Source organism: Drosophila subpulchrella, unplaced genomic scaffold (genome assembly GCF_014743375.2).
Source record: "Drosophila subpulchrella strain 33 F10 #4 breed RU33 unplaced genomic scaffold, RU_Dsub_v1.1 Primary Assembly Seq21, whole genome shotgun sequence".
Lineage (NCBI taxonomy): Eukaryota > Metazoa > Arthropoda > Insecta > Diptera > Drosophilidae > Drosophila > Drosophila subpulchrella.
In genome coordinates, this window is record NW_023665536.1 from 58842 (window position 1) to 77445 (window position 18604).

Here is an 18604-nt window from a genome sequence, read left to right on the forward strand (position 1 = left end):
AACGCCGACTTTTCTTGAATTTATTTTGTTTTTCTCCTTTCAAAGGTGAACAAGAGTTACAAGCAAGGGTAAGTGCCCCAGAAAATAAGAAAATATTTTTTACACGGTACTCGAAGAGTAAAAGGGTATATTGTATTCGTCTGAAAGTATGTGACAGGCTGAGGGAGGGTTTCCAACGCTATAAATTATATATATTCTTGATGAAGATCACAAGCCGAGTCGATCTAACCATGTCCGTGTGTCCGCCTGTCTGTCCGTCCGTTTAACCGATGAGATCTCGTAAACTATACAAGCTAGAAATTTTGGATTCAGCATACAGATTTATGGGTTCTTAGGCAGCGCATGTTTGTTTCAGCGGAGTGCCACGCCCTCAAACACCCATAATGCTATAGACTGTCTGGCGAAATTCATTTTATTGATCAATACATATCTAAGTGCTAAGAATGTTTTTTGGAAAGCTATTTAGGTTAAGAGGCTTTGGCATGGTCAGTAGTACTCCTACTGTCCTTTAGGTTCCGTGGCGCTGGCATCGGAGGTGTGTGCCGCGCTAAAATAAATGCCTTGGAAATTTATTTTATTTAACATTTGAAACAGATCCGATCGTCAAGGCACTCAACAAAACCGTTCTTCCTTGTTTTGGTATTGATAATCACAACAAAATCCCATTAAATTTTTACAAAATATTAAAAAATGTAGGTGCCGAACAGACAGATTTGGCGTTATGGGCGGTTGTGGGCTTTAGAGTGGCCGTGGCACCCACCTGAAGCAAACGTGCGCTGTCCCAGAACCTCAAGAATCTGCATGCCAAGTCCCAACTTTTCTAGCTTTTATAATTTCCGAGAACTCAGCGTTCATACAGCGGACATACAGACGGACATGGCTAGTTTGACTCGGCTAGTGATCCTGATCAAGAATATATATACTTTAAAGGGTCGAAAACGACTCCTTCTGCCTGTTACATACTTTCCCACGAATCTAATAGACCCTTTTACTCTAAGAGTAACGGGTATAAAAAGCAAAAATTGTCAAAGATAAATAAGTTCGACTGTAACTGTGTTGCATGGGAAGAGTTTGAAGTTCGCCTCGAACATGTTCGATCGCAACGCGATAATGATCTTCGCAGCCGCGGAGCAACCTTGACCTGGTTCTTGGATCTCAAAAAGGGGCGACAGCGCCAAATGGCAGCGAATTGCAGTTGTGTTTGGCCGATGCCACATGGAGCAGCAGGCCACTTGGAAGCAGGAGGCAGGCGGAACCGGTTTCGTGCTCTTTTCCCACCAACGTGCAATTATCTGCTTTTTGCAGCGCTTAGCTTTGGAGCCGCCCGTGGGGCACTCACGCAATACGGTGGGCGTGGCACGGCACGTTAAGCTAAATAGGTTTTTTTGGCGGTCAACAGGTTGGTGCGTGTAAGGCTGCGAGGGCGTGGCCGCAAAAAAAAATAATCGAACTGCTGAAAAAAGGAGCTCAGAAGTTGGACCAATTATTTGTACACTAGGAATGCCAAATAGAAATGTACTACGTCTGTCTACGACTTTTTTGTTTTTTGTTTGCATATTTAAGGCTATACTCTCATCCCATAATTTATTTCCTTTTCGTATCCTTAATGCATAACATAAAGAAAAAGTTGGCTCTTAAGGGAAAGTTACTTTACGAGTAAAGGGTATACAAATTATTGTTTTTTGTTTTGGAAATATTCTCTTGTACATCGGGCTTAGCAATATAATGGACTTTCCCAGTTACAAAATATTTTTTATAAAAATCTGAAAACGAATGAGAAAAGAAGAGAAAACGATATAGTCGAGTGCTTTGACTATCAAATACCCATTACTCAGCTAACCAATTTAACTTTGTTAGCAATTAAAATCATTTTTGGCACGCCGATAGATATTGACAAATTAAATAAAACAAAATATAGCCTCTGCAAGGGTTAAAAATGTAAAATATTATAGCTTCGGTGTTTTTTCACATATTAACTTATACTAATAATAATATCATTCGTTTAATATTTCAGAATTTCGAATTACATTTTTAAAAAATCGGAAGATCTATAATTGGAAAATACTACGAAAATAATTTAAGCTTTGTTGCTTATGATCATATTTTCTTCTACTCTGGTATATACCTTTTTAATAATTCACAATTACGAATTAAATTAAATAAAAATCGGACTACTGCACCTATATGAATGCCATAGGAAGGACGGAAAAATTAATGTCATAATAATACAAAAATCGTTATATTTCGTTTTCGGTAAATCATATACATACTCTAGTAAATTAAAAGGAGACATTACCTTAAAATTCCTGTAATAATTTTTTAAGTTTTCTAAAAATTGGAAAAATTTGTATATGTATTGCTTCCATATGAACGACCTGCAAGGGTGTATAATCTAATCTGCTTGCGCTGCGCAAGTCTCCCTTTCTAGCTTTTATACTTACCGAGATCTAAGCGTTCATAGGGAAGTTCGACTCGGCTTATAAAGAATATATATACTTTATAGGGTTGGAAATGCTACCTTCTCCCTGTAACATGCTTTCCGACGAATCTATTATACCCTTTTACTCTACAAGTAATGGGTATATTCACGTGAAAAGAATATCGAGGTTTGAAATATTATTTGTGGCTTAACACACACTATAGAACAAACGGAACGGAAGTATCTAATCGATTAATTTAATTGCGAATATAGCGGTCCCCAAATATTATTTCTCTTTCATGAAAAGAAACGCCCTCCGCTTCGCTCTGTGTTAATGTAAATCAAAATCTGCAAACAGCCCAGTCGCCCAAAGATATTTCATCGAATCGATTCAAATTTTTATCCAGTGCATACAAAATTCCTGTGATTTAAAGACGGCTGTTTAAAATGAAAGGTTTTGCCAGGAGCAGACCTCTATTGTGTTTGTGTTTTATTTTCTTTACGATTGCCTCGGCTTGGGCTGAGGCTTTTGCGCAATCGTAAGAGTTCCTTTAAAATCATAATTTTATTTGAATTTGAAAGTCTTACAACAATTCTCACCTGACGCAAAAAATTTAATTTTCTCTATTGTTAGGCCAAAAATCATCAGTAAAGATGGAAATCTAATTTTCGAATCCGCGGCCGATCGGAATATCAGTATCCGACTAAGAGGAAGTTCGGGACTCACTATCAACGACCAGATTGATGTGCTGACGCTTTTATTAGCCATTGAAGGCTCCCAAAATTATGATTTTAACTCACCCGGGAATTTCGAGGATGTGCAAGAAATGGCAGATCAGTTGGATGATTTTAAAAGTCGTGCTTTCGGTCCAAACGGATTACAAATTCAGCTGCAACAGCTGCAGATGAGGTAAGCGAAGAGAGGACTAAAAGGAATGACAACTCGATGTGTTATTAAAGGGAAAGCAGAGGCTCATTTGTAGAAGGTCAATGTCAAATTATCCTTACAGGCTAGAATCATTTTCAGATTTGGATACCATGCTTTGAACATTACATTTAGATACCCTTTTTACCATACCTAGGGGACTTTTAAATACATATTACCCTTCTTTAATCTCAGGAAACATTTACCCTTAAATAAATTAGTTATCATCATTGACTTTATATCTATTCTATTTGATCTGTTCTATTTTATTATGATATAGATCGTTAAATATAACGATGGGTCAGTTCCGCTTGCATTTCGAAATCAGGGTCCTGGAGAACAGCATGGTCGGGCTGCAGACGCGTGTGGAGGCAAACCAATGTGCAAGTGGACCCTGTCAGAATGGCGGCACGTGCACGAACACCTATACTGGCTTTCACTGCGAATGCCGTTCGGCCTTTGAGGTAAAAACTACTTGGTAACCCAAAAATATTGGGGAGTATTATATTAAGGGGCGTCTGAGTTGGTGCCAACATGTTTCTATTAATGTTGCAACAATTATATTTGTTTGAGTTATCATTTGATTTGTAGCGATAGTTGTCTTAAAATTTAGTTTTCAATTTTACAGTGCTTGGTTTTGAACTTACACCCAAAAAAAAAAATCGCCCTTAAATCAAGAAATTCGCCCTTAAATCAAGAAAATCGCCTATGATTTTGAGCCAACGGCGACTCGCCTTTATTTTAAGTAAATAATTTTCTTGAATTTATTGTTTGCCATTTCTGGAAATAATGACCAATTTTCTTAAATGTATGGTAAATAACCTTAAAATTAAGGAAAATTTTCTTAAAATAAGAAAAAAATATTTATTTTGTAAGATTACCTTTTTCTACATTTGAGGAATTTGGTTGGTTTTGTATACCAATTTTGGATTTTAAATGGATAAAACCGTTTCTAATTTTAAAGGCAATTATTACATGGTAATATAGTATATAAACTTTTATATTTACCTGTATTTATGTAAGATTTATTTTATATAAATACTTTTTATAAACATATAAATAACAAATGGAAAAATCCTTACCTCAGACAACCCCGGCATGAACTCGAACCCGCAACTGCGCTCACACCATAGCCAGACGTCTTAACCATTCGGCCACGCGTGCTTCTTGTCATACAATGACTAAAGAGGGCTATGGTGCTTTTGGTCCAGCTTTACGCATACCAATAACGTTTATTTTCATCTAAACTCTTTTAACAACCGTTTAAACAATTTGGTAAATAGAAAAGTGAAACTAATAAGAATAAAAATTAAATAAATTTAAAAAAAAAAGAAAAATAAATAAACAAAGGATACACTTGCCGCGGCGTGGGCTCGAACCAGGTACTTTTGTACGATTATTTATTGACCGGACGTCTTTACCAGCTAGACCACCATCAAAATGTATAAAAAAAAGTCACTTTTTCCTTAAAATATGGGTATTTCTTTACTAAATTTAAGTAAGAATTTACCATTATTTCAAGAAAAAAAATCAAGAAAATTCGCCGTTAGTTAAAGAAAAAGTTTTATTCTTCCTCTTCTTCTTTACAAAGAAAAAAAAAATATGGCGAAATTCCGTAAATTTTAGAAACTTTTTCTATAATCAAGAAAATATTTCTTAATTCAAGAAAATATTTCTTAATTCAATGGCGTTTTAAAATCACGGGCGAATTTCTAATATTTATGGTAATTTTTTTTTTGAGTGTAGGGGCTGTCCATATATTGCGCATTCATAGTGTTGCTGATAATATCATAGGAGTAATTCTTTGACTGACACAGAACTATGTGATTATATGGGCAGCCCATTAGCAGGTACCAAACCTCTTTTTTATCTTACAAAGAAATATTAGCACCTAAAATATTTATCAGTAACAAATTAAACTTGTTTTTTATAAAAAGTATGACTCAAAAAGCCATGATCATATTTTTCGGCAACTCCCCTTTAAAGGCAAGTTTGACAAACATTGAATGCTTCGTTACTCCCCCAAATTGCGGGTTTTCAGGGCATCACGTGCAAGGTGGATGTTAACGAGTGCGCCCTGTACCAGGGCACCGATCTGGGTTGCCAGAATGGAGCCCAGTGCATCAACCAGTTTGGCTCCTTCAGCTGCCTGTGCCCAGCGGGCTGGCATGGGATGCAGTGCACCCAGCGAAAGGCGGACTGCTCACAGTCAAGTGCCTGGGAACTCTGTGGTCATGGATCCTGCGTCCAGAGCTCAGATGACGCTGGTTATCGGTGCCTCTGTGATCCAGGTTGGAAGACCAATGGTGTGACCCCCGTTTGCACTGTGGATGTGGACGAGTGCAGCGGGTCAGCGGCCCACACGCCCTGCTCCACCAAGTGCATCAATCTTCCTGGCAGTTTCACCTGCGCCCCCTGTCCAGCCGGCTTGAGCGGGAATGGAATCAGCTGCCGGGATGTGGACGAGTGCCAGACGAACAACGGTGGCTGCAGTCTGAATCCGAAGGTGAACTGCATAAACACCTACGGTTCGCATCAGTGCGACGAGTGCCCTTTGGGGTGGACCGGCGACGGAAAGAAGTGCGAGCGGAATCCTTCGGACAGCAGTGTACCGGGAGGAGCCCCCGGCAGCAGTTGCCCGAGGAGGGACAATCCCTGCCATCCGGCAGCTACGTGCCACCTGTTTTCCGGTACAGCATCGTGCAGCTGTCCCATGGGCCTGATTGGATCAGGATTTGGACCGAGTGGCTGCATCAACGGAACAACCTCTAATTGCTTAGGTCGTACCTGCCTGGTGAGTCGTCACCCTTAAATCTCCTCTTTCCTTCAGTATCTAAAGTACTTATATGTGTATAAGAATAGAACGGTGGCCTTTGTCTGGACGCCGGACCCTTAAACTTCACCTGCCTGTGCCGCCAAGGGTTTCGTCCGCCGATCTGCGAGCCGGATACCAGTCCATGCGATCTAAATCCGTGCCAGAATGGAGGAAGCTGCAGTGTCGTGGGCGCCGATAGCTTCGTGTGCCAATGTCAGCCGGGTTACATTGGTCACATTTGCTCCGTGCAGTTCAGTAGTTGCAATGGCAGGCTGAAATCCCTTAGTGGCAGTTTGATATATCCGCCGGAGGGTCATCAGCTCGAGCACAATTCGCAGTGCGTTTGGGTCATCGGCACCAATGAATCGCTGGTGCTGAATGTGACCTTCAACAGCTTCGACCTGGAGGACTCCACGGAATGCCGCTTCGATTGGCTGCAGATCAACGATGGCGGATCGGCGGCTGACCAAGTACTCGGCCGATTTTGTGGAAACCAACTGCCACGCGGTGGGAATTTGGTGTCCTCCGGGAATGAGTTGTTCCTTCGGTTCCGTTCCAACAACGCGACGGCCAAGAAGGGCTTTAATCTCACGTGGAACTCGATTCGTCCGCAGTGTGGCGGCAGGTTTGATTTCGATAGCCAGGGTACGCTCAGCTCTCCTGGATCGCCGGGCAATTACCCAATGAACATGGACTGCCAGTGGCATTTGGTGGCACCCATTAGCAAGCGCATCAAGTTGACCTTCTTCCGTCTGCAGCTGGAGCATCACGCCAATTGCGACTTTGATTATGTGCAGGTGGGTGATTGCTCTTTCTAGCCTCTTTGTCGTAGAAAACTAGAAACTCACTTTGTTCTTAGATCAAGGATACCATTTCTGGACGCGTGGTTGCCAAGTTCTGCAGCAGCGCGGAACCGACGCCGCTGCTTTTACTCACCCACCAGGCGGATATAAATTTCCACTCCGATGCGGAAGGCAGCGATGCGGGCTTCCAGCTGCACTACTCCGTGGAGGAGTCTCTGCCCGGGTGTGGTCGCATTTATACGGACAAGGAGGGCACCATCTCCAAATCTCCCTCAGACGGGCCAGAAGAAGAATTCGTTTCCTGTGAGTACGAGATCCGTTTATTTGCCGGCGAACAGATAGCGCTTCAGTTTGTTCGCCTGGAGCTGGACGACGCCGACTGCTTAGAGCTTTTGGATGTCACAAATGAGGGCGTTATTCACCTGCTGGAAAAGATCTGTGGATCAGATAGGGCGAGCTCTAATCCCCCTGATTTCACCTCGCAGTCAAATCGTCTGAAGATCAAGTTTTATGCCCGCTCAGGCAGCTTCGAACTCAACTATCGGACTTCCTGCGACTTCACACTAGACGCTGCCGAGGGCATCCTGACCTCACCCGGTTATCCGAATTTGGACAATAGAGATCAGGTGTGCACCTATACGATTAAAGCGGCCCCGAACACGGTTATCACCGTGAAGCGGATCGACTTCCAGCTGAAGAGCGTCGAGGACGACGACGATAATGTGAACTGCTTGACCACTAACTTGAAGGTGAGTTCAACACAAACGCATAAATGTAACAGTGCAGGACTTTGGCAAGACCTGCACAAGCGGTAGTATTCTTTTGTTTTTGAAAAATCTTCCATGAGAGTGATATTCCTCAATCCATACGCTTTTCTCAGGTAACCGACGCTCTGAACAGGCGGGTTCTGGGACCGTACTGTGGCAATAATCAACCGGCGGAAGACTTTGTCAGCCAGACCAACTACCTGCAGTTCCACTTGACCACGGACGCGGACAGTGCGGGACGTGGGTTCAAGTTGGAGTATATGGCGCTGCCAAACGGAAACGGCCAGTGCGGTGGAGTTCACACGATTTCGGGGGAGTTTATACGGATGTCGAGAGCCGCGATTACCAATTATGATAGGAAAGATCCTTGCTACTGGTTGATACTGGTTCCAAGGAACAGGGCCATCCGGCTGCACTGGATTAGCTTCAGTCTGCACTCCTGCCACTTTACTTCTTTGGAGATTTTCGACAACTGGGATCTACTATTGGGCCATAAGAAGAACAAGCGCCTGTTTGAATACTGCGATATGGACATGCCAGAAGATCTTATAATCCACACGCGCCAACTAGTCATCAAGTTTACCGACAACGTTGGATTCCATTTACACGATATAAGCTTCGAATTATCCTACACCTTCGAGGATCGTGAGCCGTGCGGTGGCCACTTACACGGATCCAGCGGGATGATAAGTTCTCCGGGTTATCCGATGAACTATTCCGACAGCTTGGACTGCGATTGGCACTTGACAGGACGGGCTGATTACCAGCTGGAGATTGAAGTGGACTTCTTTGATCTCGAGCAGTCACGCAACTGCTCAGAGGATTACCTGGAGGTGAGAAACGGCGGAGGAACGGATTCCCCGCTGCTTGGACGGTTTTGTGGCAGTGACATTCCCACTCGGATTCCCAGCTTCGGTCATGAGTTAAGGCTTCTCTTCCACACGAATTCAGCGATTAGTAGGCGTGGCTTCCGTCTCCGTTGGCGGGGTTTGGCCTTTCGATGTGGTGGTAGCCTTCGATCCAGCACGGGAGTCATAATTTCACCGAGATACCCAAACCATTTTCCCAAAAATTCTTACTGCGAGTGGGATATAAGTGTTCACCAAGGATCGGGAATTTCTCTGCTTATCGAGGACATGTTTTTAGCGTTGCTCCAGCCCTGCTCATTCGGTAGTGTAAATATTTACTTTGAAAGTCGAGTACGAAACAAGGAGCCAGATGTGACGCTCTGTAGTCAGCCTGAGGAGGGGGGTCGACTGATCCATCTTGAGTCTAGCAGGGCCACAATAGTCTTCCAATCCATTTTGTACCTCCCTCAGAGGGGCTTCCGTATATCCTATACTACCAACTGCGTGCAAAACCTGACAGCCATATTTGGATCTATAGAAAGTCTGAACTACTTGGAAGCCCAATGGGATACCATACCAATAAATTGTAGCTGGACGATCCGAGCTCCTAAGGGCAATCACATTCGTCTGGAAATATCCCATTTGGATCTTATGCCAAGTTCCCTGCCTGTAGGACTCTACATCATAACTGGTCAGGAGAGCCACGAAATTATGACGCCTGGAACGCTTTACACAAATGCGGAAGTTGTCACCGTTGTCCACAACGTCAGCAGTTTGTATTTCCAACTAGACTACCGCATGGAAGGATGCTTGGAGGAATTGCACGGTGAGAGCGGTTCTTTTCAGTCTCCAAGCTACCCGAAAATGTATCCAAACAACTTGGAGTGCTACTGGCTTATCAAAGTTGATTTGAACAGTGCTATTGAACTTAATATAACCGACTTAGATCTCGAGGATAGCGTCAACTGCACCAAGGACGCGCTGACAGTGAGTGATGGAATTAAATCTTTCTGGTACCGCAAATAATACGTCAATTCTTAAAGGTGTCCAATCATGAAAGTGAAGTTCAGATCCCAGAACGACATTGTGGATCCACAGCCAGGTTGCTTATCACCAGTTCTGGGCATAAAATGCATGTGCGTTTTTTTTCAGACGGATCGCACAATGGTCGAGGCTTCATGGCTCTTATCAGGCAGTGAAAAGTGGTGAGTTAATTATTGTGATCTACGAAAAACGAAAATGGTATTTGCAAGCACATCAACTTAATAACAACTCAGTAGCACCTAGAACATATGTTAGAATTTGTATCTTAGACATTGTTGGTTATTTTATACCCTTCCAGAGGGTATTACGATTTCAGTCCGAAGTTTGCAACGCTGTGAAGGAGTCGTTTCCGAGCCCTTAATATATATATATTCTTGATCAGCATCACTAGACGAGTCGATCTAGCCATGTCCGTCTGTCCGTCCGTTTCTACGCAAACTAGTCTCTCAGTTTTAAAGCTATAGGGCTGAAACTTTCCCAAAAGTCTTCTTTTTTTGCAGGTAGTATATAAGTCGGAACCAGCCAGATCGGACAACTATATCATATAGCTTCCATAGGAATAATCGAAAAAAAATTCAAAAAATTATATATTTGGTTTTTCTTAACATATAACCTCCTACGCTTCGATTTTAATTTTATCAAAATCGGACGGCTATATCATATAGCTGCCATAGGAACAATTAGAAAATTGGTGGGAAAATAATATGAAACAAAGTATAGCTTCGGTGTTTTTTGACATATTATACTATTGGGAATATCATTTTTGGTATTTTTAAGAATTTCGAATTAAATTTAATAGTTATAACTGCAAGGGTATACAAACTTCGGCTTGCCGAAGTTAACTTCCTATCTTGTCTTAATACGTATTTTATTTTTCCACAGCATGTGGAGGGAAATTGTCAGCCCGGAACGGAGTAATTCAGTCTCCCAACTATCCGTCGCATTATCCAAGTGGCAGCCACTGCGAGTGGCAGGTAGAGGTGTCTGCACACCACCGGATCGTTTTCGAGTTGCAGGACCTTGCTCTAGAAGATTCATCTTCCTGCTACGAGGACTACCTTGAGGCATTTGACCTCGAGAAACACGACACCGAGGGTCAGTTGCTTTTCAAGTTTTGCAATAACAATGATGAATTCAATATACCGAAGATGTCAGCAACTAATCTTGCATTGGTGCGATTTATCAGCAATTTTTGGTACACAAACAAAGGCTTTCGGCTGCACTTCCATGAGTCTTGTGGACAGACGGTGGTTATTCCAATTATATAGTATCTCCCAAAAAATAAACTTGATTTTCTTTTTCAGGTGGTTATAGACGACACGGACGTAAAGTACATCCATTTAGAGCGCCAGGCGCCGCGAAACGAGACCTGTGTGTGGGTGCTCCAGAGCAAGGAGCCCAGCAAGCTCATCATCTTTACGCCCACGGACATAAAGCTGCGCGACGAAGCCAACACAATGTATCCCACAGAGGAGGACTGCTTTGCAGTGGGCGTTAAGATCTACGAGGGAACAGAAGACACTGGATCACCACGTCTCCAATACTGCCGATTACATCCACCCGCCTTAATCTCCAATGGCCCGGCGCTGACTATCAGTGTACCTCTGATGCTGGTGGAGGAATTCGAGGGTTACTACATGGTCATGGACACGGCCTGTGGAAGCGTTTATTCAGCCTTGTCTGGCCGATTTAGTTCACCTGACTATCCCGCCTCGTATCCGCCGAATATTGAATGCATCTGGGTTCTGCAGACCAATCATGGCAACTCCATCAGTCTCACCTTGGAGGCAATGGATATCGAGGAATCGGAGGGTTGTAATCGGGACTATCTGGAGGTGCGCGAGGGTTCGGACAAGGGAAACCTAATTGGGACCTACTGTGGCAAGCAGGTGCCTATGACCATTCACTCGCTTAGTTCTATCTGGATGAAGTTCAGGAGCGATGACGTCAATGTGGGCGATGGATTTGTGGCTTCCTACAACTACGGTAAGTACAGATGTATTCATAATGTTCCCGCTCTTGCCCTCATTTCGATATTACTCAGATCGCCACAACTATTTGAATGGCACTGATGGCTTTGTGGAATCGCCGCACTATCCCAGCAAGTTCGAGGATTCCCACTCGTACAGCTGGCTTATTACCGTGGATGAGGGATATGTGATAATAATAACAGTGCTCAACCTTAGGGATGTGGACCAACAGTATTTGTTATTCTACGATGGTTATTCGCCTAATGATCCTCCTATCGAGGTCATAGATCCGGAAGAGCCTTTCCGATCTAGCGCGAATGCAGTCTACTTTACGGCCAGCAGGGGTCCCTTCCGACTAAGTTGGCAGCGGATGTCCAAAGATCCACTTCAGATCACAGAGAACATGACCTCTTGTCACCACCAGTTGTTCACAATCGATGCCATGGCCGTCAATCGACGAGACATGGTGTTGCAATCACCAGGCTATCCAAATGGCTACGGAAACCTATTGCGCTGTGCTTGGAGTTTGCTTCCCTCAATGAAAGCAGAACATGTGGTTCTTCAGCTGATTGACGTTGATCTGGAGGTTTATAGAAGTGCCGACGAGTGTCTAGCAGATTACGTGCAAATCTCCAGCAGTAAGGACCTCAAGACATGGTCAAAATTAAGTACGCTGTGCAGTATGCCCAATGACGGGAATGCAACAATTTTTCACGGTAGGCCGTATCTCCGAGTGGATTTTAAGACTGATGCTTCGCATAATAAGACGGGATTCAAAGCTTCAGTGCGTACGGACTGCGGATCACATATTATTGCCTCCGAAGGACATGTCAACGTAAAAGATTTCCTGGTTCAATATAACATTGGAATCCAAGAGTGCGTGTGGACCTTGGAAGTGCGGCAAGGCAGGAGAATCAAAATCGTTTTCCCGAATCGCAGTTCCAGAACCAAGTTGCCGGCAGGATCGATAATTTCCTAGTAGTGCGCAATGGAAACGATGAAGATTCTCCCTTCTTGGGCATTGGAAAATACAGCGAGGATAATATACAGGGAGAACTGACAACCGATTCAAATAGAGCGTATTTAAAGGTACATTACGTAGGTACACCGCGCTTCCTGATGTCCTTCCGATTCAGAGAATGGTCTAACGACTGCTCCACCAGAATCCATCTCTCCAAAGTCGAGGACGAGGAGTCCATCAGTTCACCCTTATACCCACAACCGCCCCACCCCCACATCGAATGCGTGTGGATTGTGACAGCTCCGCTTCAGCACAGAATAGTGCTGCACTTCCAGGATAAATTCGATCTGGCCGGAGAGTGCCACCGAGAGTTCGTACAAGTGAACGACGGATGCACAGAGCTAAGACCGGAGATTGGTAGCTTCTGCGGAAGTCGAAGCCCGGGCACTATCTACTCCTCCGGAAATCAGCTCAGGATTCGCTATTACACAGATACTCCGGAGCCGCATACGGGCTTCAGAGCCAGTCTGAAACTGGCCCGGTGCGGTGGCTCCTTCCACAGCCCCGTGGGGGTTATAGAATCCCCGCCGCGCAATCTGCTACTCAAGCACGACAAGGAGGACGAGGAGCAGAAGGAATGTGTTTACACCATCGAACTGGAACAGTACCAACTTATCGAGCTGAAAAGCGAATATATACAGCTCCCCGCGATGGAGAACGGTTACTGTCCCCAGGGAGAAAATCTAGTGATCGAGGAGATGGATGGCGAGAAGCGCATTACAAATAGCATGATTGTGTGCGGAGACACTCCGCAACATCTGGTCACTGAGTCCAACAAGGTTGTTGTCCGGTACCGCTTTCTAGATAGCGTTCCACCGGCGGACCAGGGCTTCAGCTTCCGCTACAACGCAGTGGGCTCCCGCTGTGACGAGACCATTAGGGCCATTCAGGGCGTTCTTCAGACCCCCGGCTACCCACAGGGAACCAATACTTTTACGCACTGCGTATGGCGACTGGAGGTTCCGAAAGGCCAGAGAGTACGCCTGGAAATCGTGGACTTTGACTTGCCCAAAATGAACAGTAATGTTATCACAACCGAAAGTCATTTCGCGATAGCCAACGATCACCAATTCCAGTCCCTCCTGTGGCGCTATGACATTGACAGTGATCGGCCCTCTTCGATTGAGTCCTGCGACAACACAATGGCCATCAAAGTTTCCCTGCCTTCCAATGGTCATCGTGGGTTAAAGCTGCGCTTTAAGGCCTTCGGAACCAGTTGGTGCCCCCGGTTTCATTTCGAGCAAAACGTGGTTAATGAGATGGCCTTCGAGGGTTTCAATCTCACCCAGCCACTTTACTGCATCTACGACATCAAGCCACCGTTAAACAGTACCATTCTGATTCAGGTAAGCGACTTAAAATTAGCTGTACCGATGTTCAGCTGACACCTTTGTGTGTATATGATTTGTTATGTCAATTGTAATACTCGTTACTGCATACTTAATCCCAACTGTCTAGCTTTTACTGTTTTCGAGATCTACACGTTCATACGGACAGACGGACATGTCTAGTTCTGTTACATACTTTCTGACGAATACAATCAAACAAAAAATCATCTTAATCAGGTAAGGAGTCGTGACGATCGCACCTTCGACATACAATAGTTCTGATATCAAATTTTGCGACGAATAACATTTGTACATTCGACTAAGTAAATAAGTAAGAATAAGTATACACTATCAAAAATGTTTTCATTATACCCGCTTCAGCAAAATATTTAAGCTTCTTGCTTAGAACAACATATTCTATTGTAGCGGGCTGATTGAGAACATTTAAAAAAGTGTATTTATTTAGCCGAAGGTACAATCATTTTTCGTCACAAAATTTGATATCAACATTATTGTATTTTGCTATCGTCACGACCCCGAAACAGGTCGCTTTTTTTATCGCTCAATACCTTCCAAACGGTAATTTTTATGACAAAAAGATATATATATTATATAACAAAAGTTGAGGCATCCCAAGGGCTATATAGTTTGAAATTTAAAACGAAATCGTTTAAACCAATTTTGAGAAAGTAGCCAAAAAGTGGTTGAAAATAAAAACTAAAGGCAGTGTTATTAGTAGATTGAAATACATTTAATCTACAGAATTAGTTGTTTAGAAACTATAAGCCTTTCAAATCTGTTTTTTTCTTTTTGATTTCCCGCCAAACTAGCGGGTTTTTCCAAAAGTCGAGAACCAATGCCTTATGTCTCAAGCTTCTTAATACACCCATAAAGTACATAAGACCCCAAAACCAAAAAGGGATTCAAACAAACCCACAAAAGAGGGACAAACATATTTAGGGTATTCAATTGCGTTGCAAAAGTGTAAACTTTGTAAGTTTGCCAGACGAGAATAGTGAACGCCCTCTATTTTAAAACATCGTTGCAGGAAATTGACGTACAAAAGAAAGATAACTTTTAAATTGTTGTATTTCTCCAACATATAATCTAGGACTTTATTAACTTCGCTCTCAGAGCATCGCTTAGTTTTTCTTCCATTGAAATTGTTATTCAATGATTTTGTTTTATAGAAGACAAATTTTTTTTTTTGCATTTAAAATTCAAATTTGTTTCTTTCATGACAGTGAAACTGTCATTACCATGCCCTTAAACCCAACTTTTCAGTATATTTTTAGTATTTTAGATAAAATTCGTACCATTATTAAACCCCCTATTTCTACACAAGTACAACAGATTTGTATACATAGGCTGGGGTGTTGTAGGCCTTGAAAACTATTTTGTATGGAAATTGTTGTTGGAACTGCTTACACTTTTACACTTTTCAAACGTTTGCAACGCAATTGAATACCCTAATTGATTTTGAAAGCAGCAAGGGCTGATATTCAAGTTTCTGGCCTAGGTCACTTCTAGCCATATTAGGACCAATTGGCTTTATCTCAAAAAAAGTTTGGATTTTTATCGATAAAAGCTCTATAAACCTTTTTCATGTGTGTCCACGTTAGTCAAAATCTTATCTCGGCAGAAAAATGGAATTGACTCGTGAACATTTTCGAGTAATCATTTATCACAATTTCGAACGTGCGACAAAAGTGCATCGATCTTTCTCTGGCGGTGACTGGATTAATGAATTCAACCGTGGCCGAAAAACTGTCCTTGTGCAGAGAACATTGGTGATATAGAACATTAGAATATAGAAAAGGTTTTTCTTGTTGGATCCCACATAATTCGACAATCGCTTAAAAAAGGGTCATGCGGATTGGTGCAAAGAAATTTTGGAAAAAAACAATCGCGTCACAGGTGACGAATCTTGGATCTATACTTATGAGCCCGAAACGAAACAGCAATCGACCGTGTGGGTCCTTGAAGTCGAGCCAAATCCAACGAGAGTTGTTCGTGAAAGAAGCACTTCAAAGGAAATGGTCGCCTGTTTCTTTGATAAAACGGGCCATGTGGCGACTGCTGCGGTTGAGAAACGTGAGATTGTCCATTCTGAGCGCCTGAAGATCATCCACCGTACAGCCCTGACTTGCCGCCCAATGACTTCTTTTATTTCCGCACATAACGGGACAAATGCGTGGTCCACGATTTTTGTCGCCAGAAGATGCTGTTGAAGCGTTCGGAAACCATGTTTGAAGTGTCTCAATCGGAGTGGAAAAAGTGCTACAACAATTGGATACCATGCAAAAGTGTATAAACCGTGCTATACTTTGAAAAACATTAAACCAATTTTGATGATATATGTTCAAATTTTCATTATTAGGCCAAAAGTATATCAAACAAAAACACCTCTTATCGAGATAAAAAGTAGTGGCGAACGCGCCTTAACAAAAATTTCTGATATCAACAATTGTGACGAAAAATGATATTATGATGAAATAAACAACCTATATTAAATTTATGAATTCGGCCCGCAACAGTAAATATTTAGTTACCTACACGTAAATTTTCTGTTGTAGCGTGCCGAATACATAAATGTAATATAGTTTATTTATTTTATCGAATGTAATATCATTTTTCGTCACAATTGTTGATATCAGAAATTTTTATTAAATGCGCGTTCGCCACTACTTTTTACCTTGTTAAGAGGTGTTTTTGTTTGATATCAGAAGTTTTTTTTGCTCAAGAGCTTAAGTACCCCAATACCATGACTAGGAGGCGTCCCCATATGGCCTGGCTATTGAAAAACCAAACACACAGATTCGACCCCTAATTTTAGCTGAACGCCACCTTAAATTAGGCACAACAAGTTTTATCGCTTCAATTACCTATTTTAATAGCACAAGTTTGGAGTCTCAAGGAGTTTGGAGTCTATAGTTTCAGATTCCAAGAGAAATCTGTCGTTTCTTACATTTCCCGCCGAACTAGCGGGTTTTTCCAAAGTGGTCGAACAAATAGATCAAGTTTCCTAATTCGATTAGCTTCATGCAAGTAAGGGACCCTAAAGCCATAACAGATTTTCCGTTTAAAAAAATCTAATAAGAATATTTTTCATCAAATTGGTTTTTTTCTTGTTTACTCGAATAAGTATGAAATATTACGTATACAGAGCTGAAACGAGTTACACTTTTTATTGCTTAATATCTTCCAAACGGTAATTTTTAGGGCAAAAAGGTTATATATCAAAAGTTGAGGAATCTTAAGGGCTATATGATTTAAAATTTAAAAAGAAATCGTTTCACTCAATTTTAAGAAAATAGTCAAAAAGGCTCTAAAAAATAACTTTTTAGCATAACTCTAAATCTATTATATTCAGACCATTTTACTGTATGAAGAGTATTTAGCAAATTAAATTATCTTTTCAGAAATATATATATATATATATACGTTTCTGTAGCATTAGTTGTTTAGATACTATAAGCATTATAAATCTGGCTTTTTTTTTTATTTCCCGCTAAACTAGCGGGTTTTTCCAAAAGTCGTAGAACAAACGTTTTCTATTTCAAGCTGCTTTATACATCTATAGGGTTTCCAAAACCCTAAAACTAAGATGGGATGCATACAAACCCACAAACAAAGGGACAAACATTTTCATTTTGGGAAGAAGAAAATCTTGTTTTTTGAATTACTTTTGAACGGAACAACGAATTTCAACAAATGAGGTGTCATTCGACGCGCACTCTCAGTAAGAATAAAACTAGCTAAACAGCTGGGGGCTTTTATCCCCACCGTATCCAGCAGCTCCAATTTTCTAAATTTTTACTTTTACACTTTCACCGCGTTTTTCTCCCAAATAAATCTATATTTCGAAAGTCTTGGTATGCAATCTTCTTAGTTTTTGCAATACCTTTCGATTGGTGTATCACTCGTTGCGATCAGATTGCATTTGCGATCAGATTGCATTTGATTTTCAATTCTGCGGCTATGTATAGTAGATGTCTTCGCACGCTCTCTTGCGCGCTTCGCCACTACGTGTACTGCCGTCCACAGTGATATGGCAATACCCTTCGTTTTGGCGATACCTTTCGAATGCTGTATCACTCGTTATGATCGATCACTGCAAATTTTTATACCCGTAATCGTAGGAAGCGTTTCCGACGACATAAAGTACACAGAGAAAATTCTGACGTTCTCATCTGAGTTGAAAATGTTCTTAAAAATAGAACGACATTTTTAAGTTGAAAATGTTTTTATTTTGCTCGAATCAAGTTGAATTGGCGGTATTTAAGTACATTGTATGTACAAATAAACTATTAGTTCAGTCCTTAGTGTATACTTATCAAAAGTTGTCAAATAAACTCACTTTAACTTTTTTCTTCTCACCATTTCGTACTTATATTAATACCAAAATGTACTTACACGTTTTTTAAGAACGAATGCTCTCAATTCAAGAACAATGTTCTCAATTCAAGAACAATGTTCTCAATTCAAGAACAATGTTCTTATATATACACAGAGAGAAGTATCCAAGAACAATGTTCTCAATTCAAGAACAATGTTCTCAATTCAAGAACAATGTTCTTGGATACTTCTCTCTGTGTATATATATTCTTGATCAAGGTTACTAGCCGAGTCGATCTAGCCATGTCCGCCTGTACGTATGAACG

The 18604-nt window shown here is 41.8% G+C and overlaps 1 protein-coding gene across 1 annotated transcript; it reads left to right on the plus strand.

Annotated features, from left to right (window-relative positions):
* Window positions 1-1215: 1215 nt before the first annotated feature.
* Window positions 1216-14004, plus strand: LOC119559340 (cubilin homolog; the record flags this gene model as incomplete). Its single annotated transcript, XM_037872388.1, is given in 12 exon segments — window positions 1216-1379; window positions 3054-3329; window positions 3625-3808; window positions 5386-6138; window positions 6207-6956; window positions 7019-7711; window positions 7843-9564; window positions 9621-9786; window positions 10504-10868; window positions 10926-11607; window positions 11666-12511; window positions 12514-14004. Coding segments are annotated over 12 exon segments (8092 nt in total), but the record flags the coding sequence as incomplete, so codon positions are not given.
* Window positions 14005-18604: the final 4600 nt, after the last annotated feature.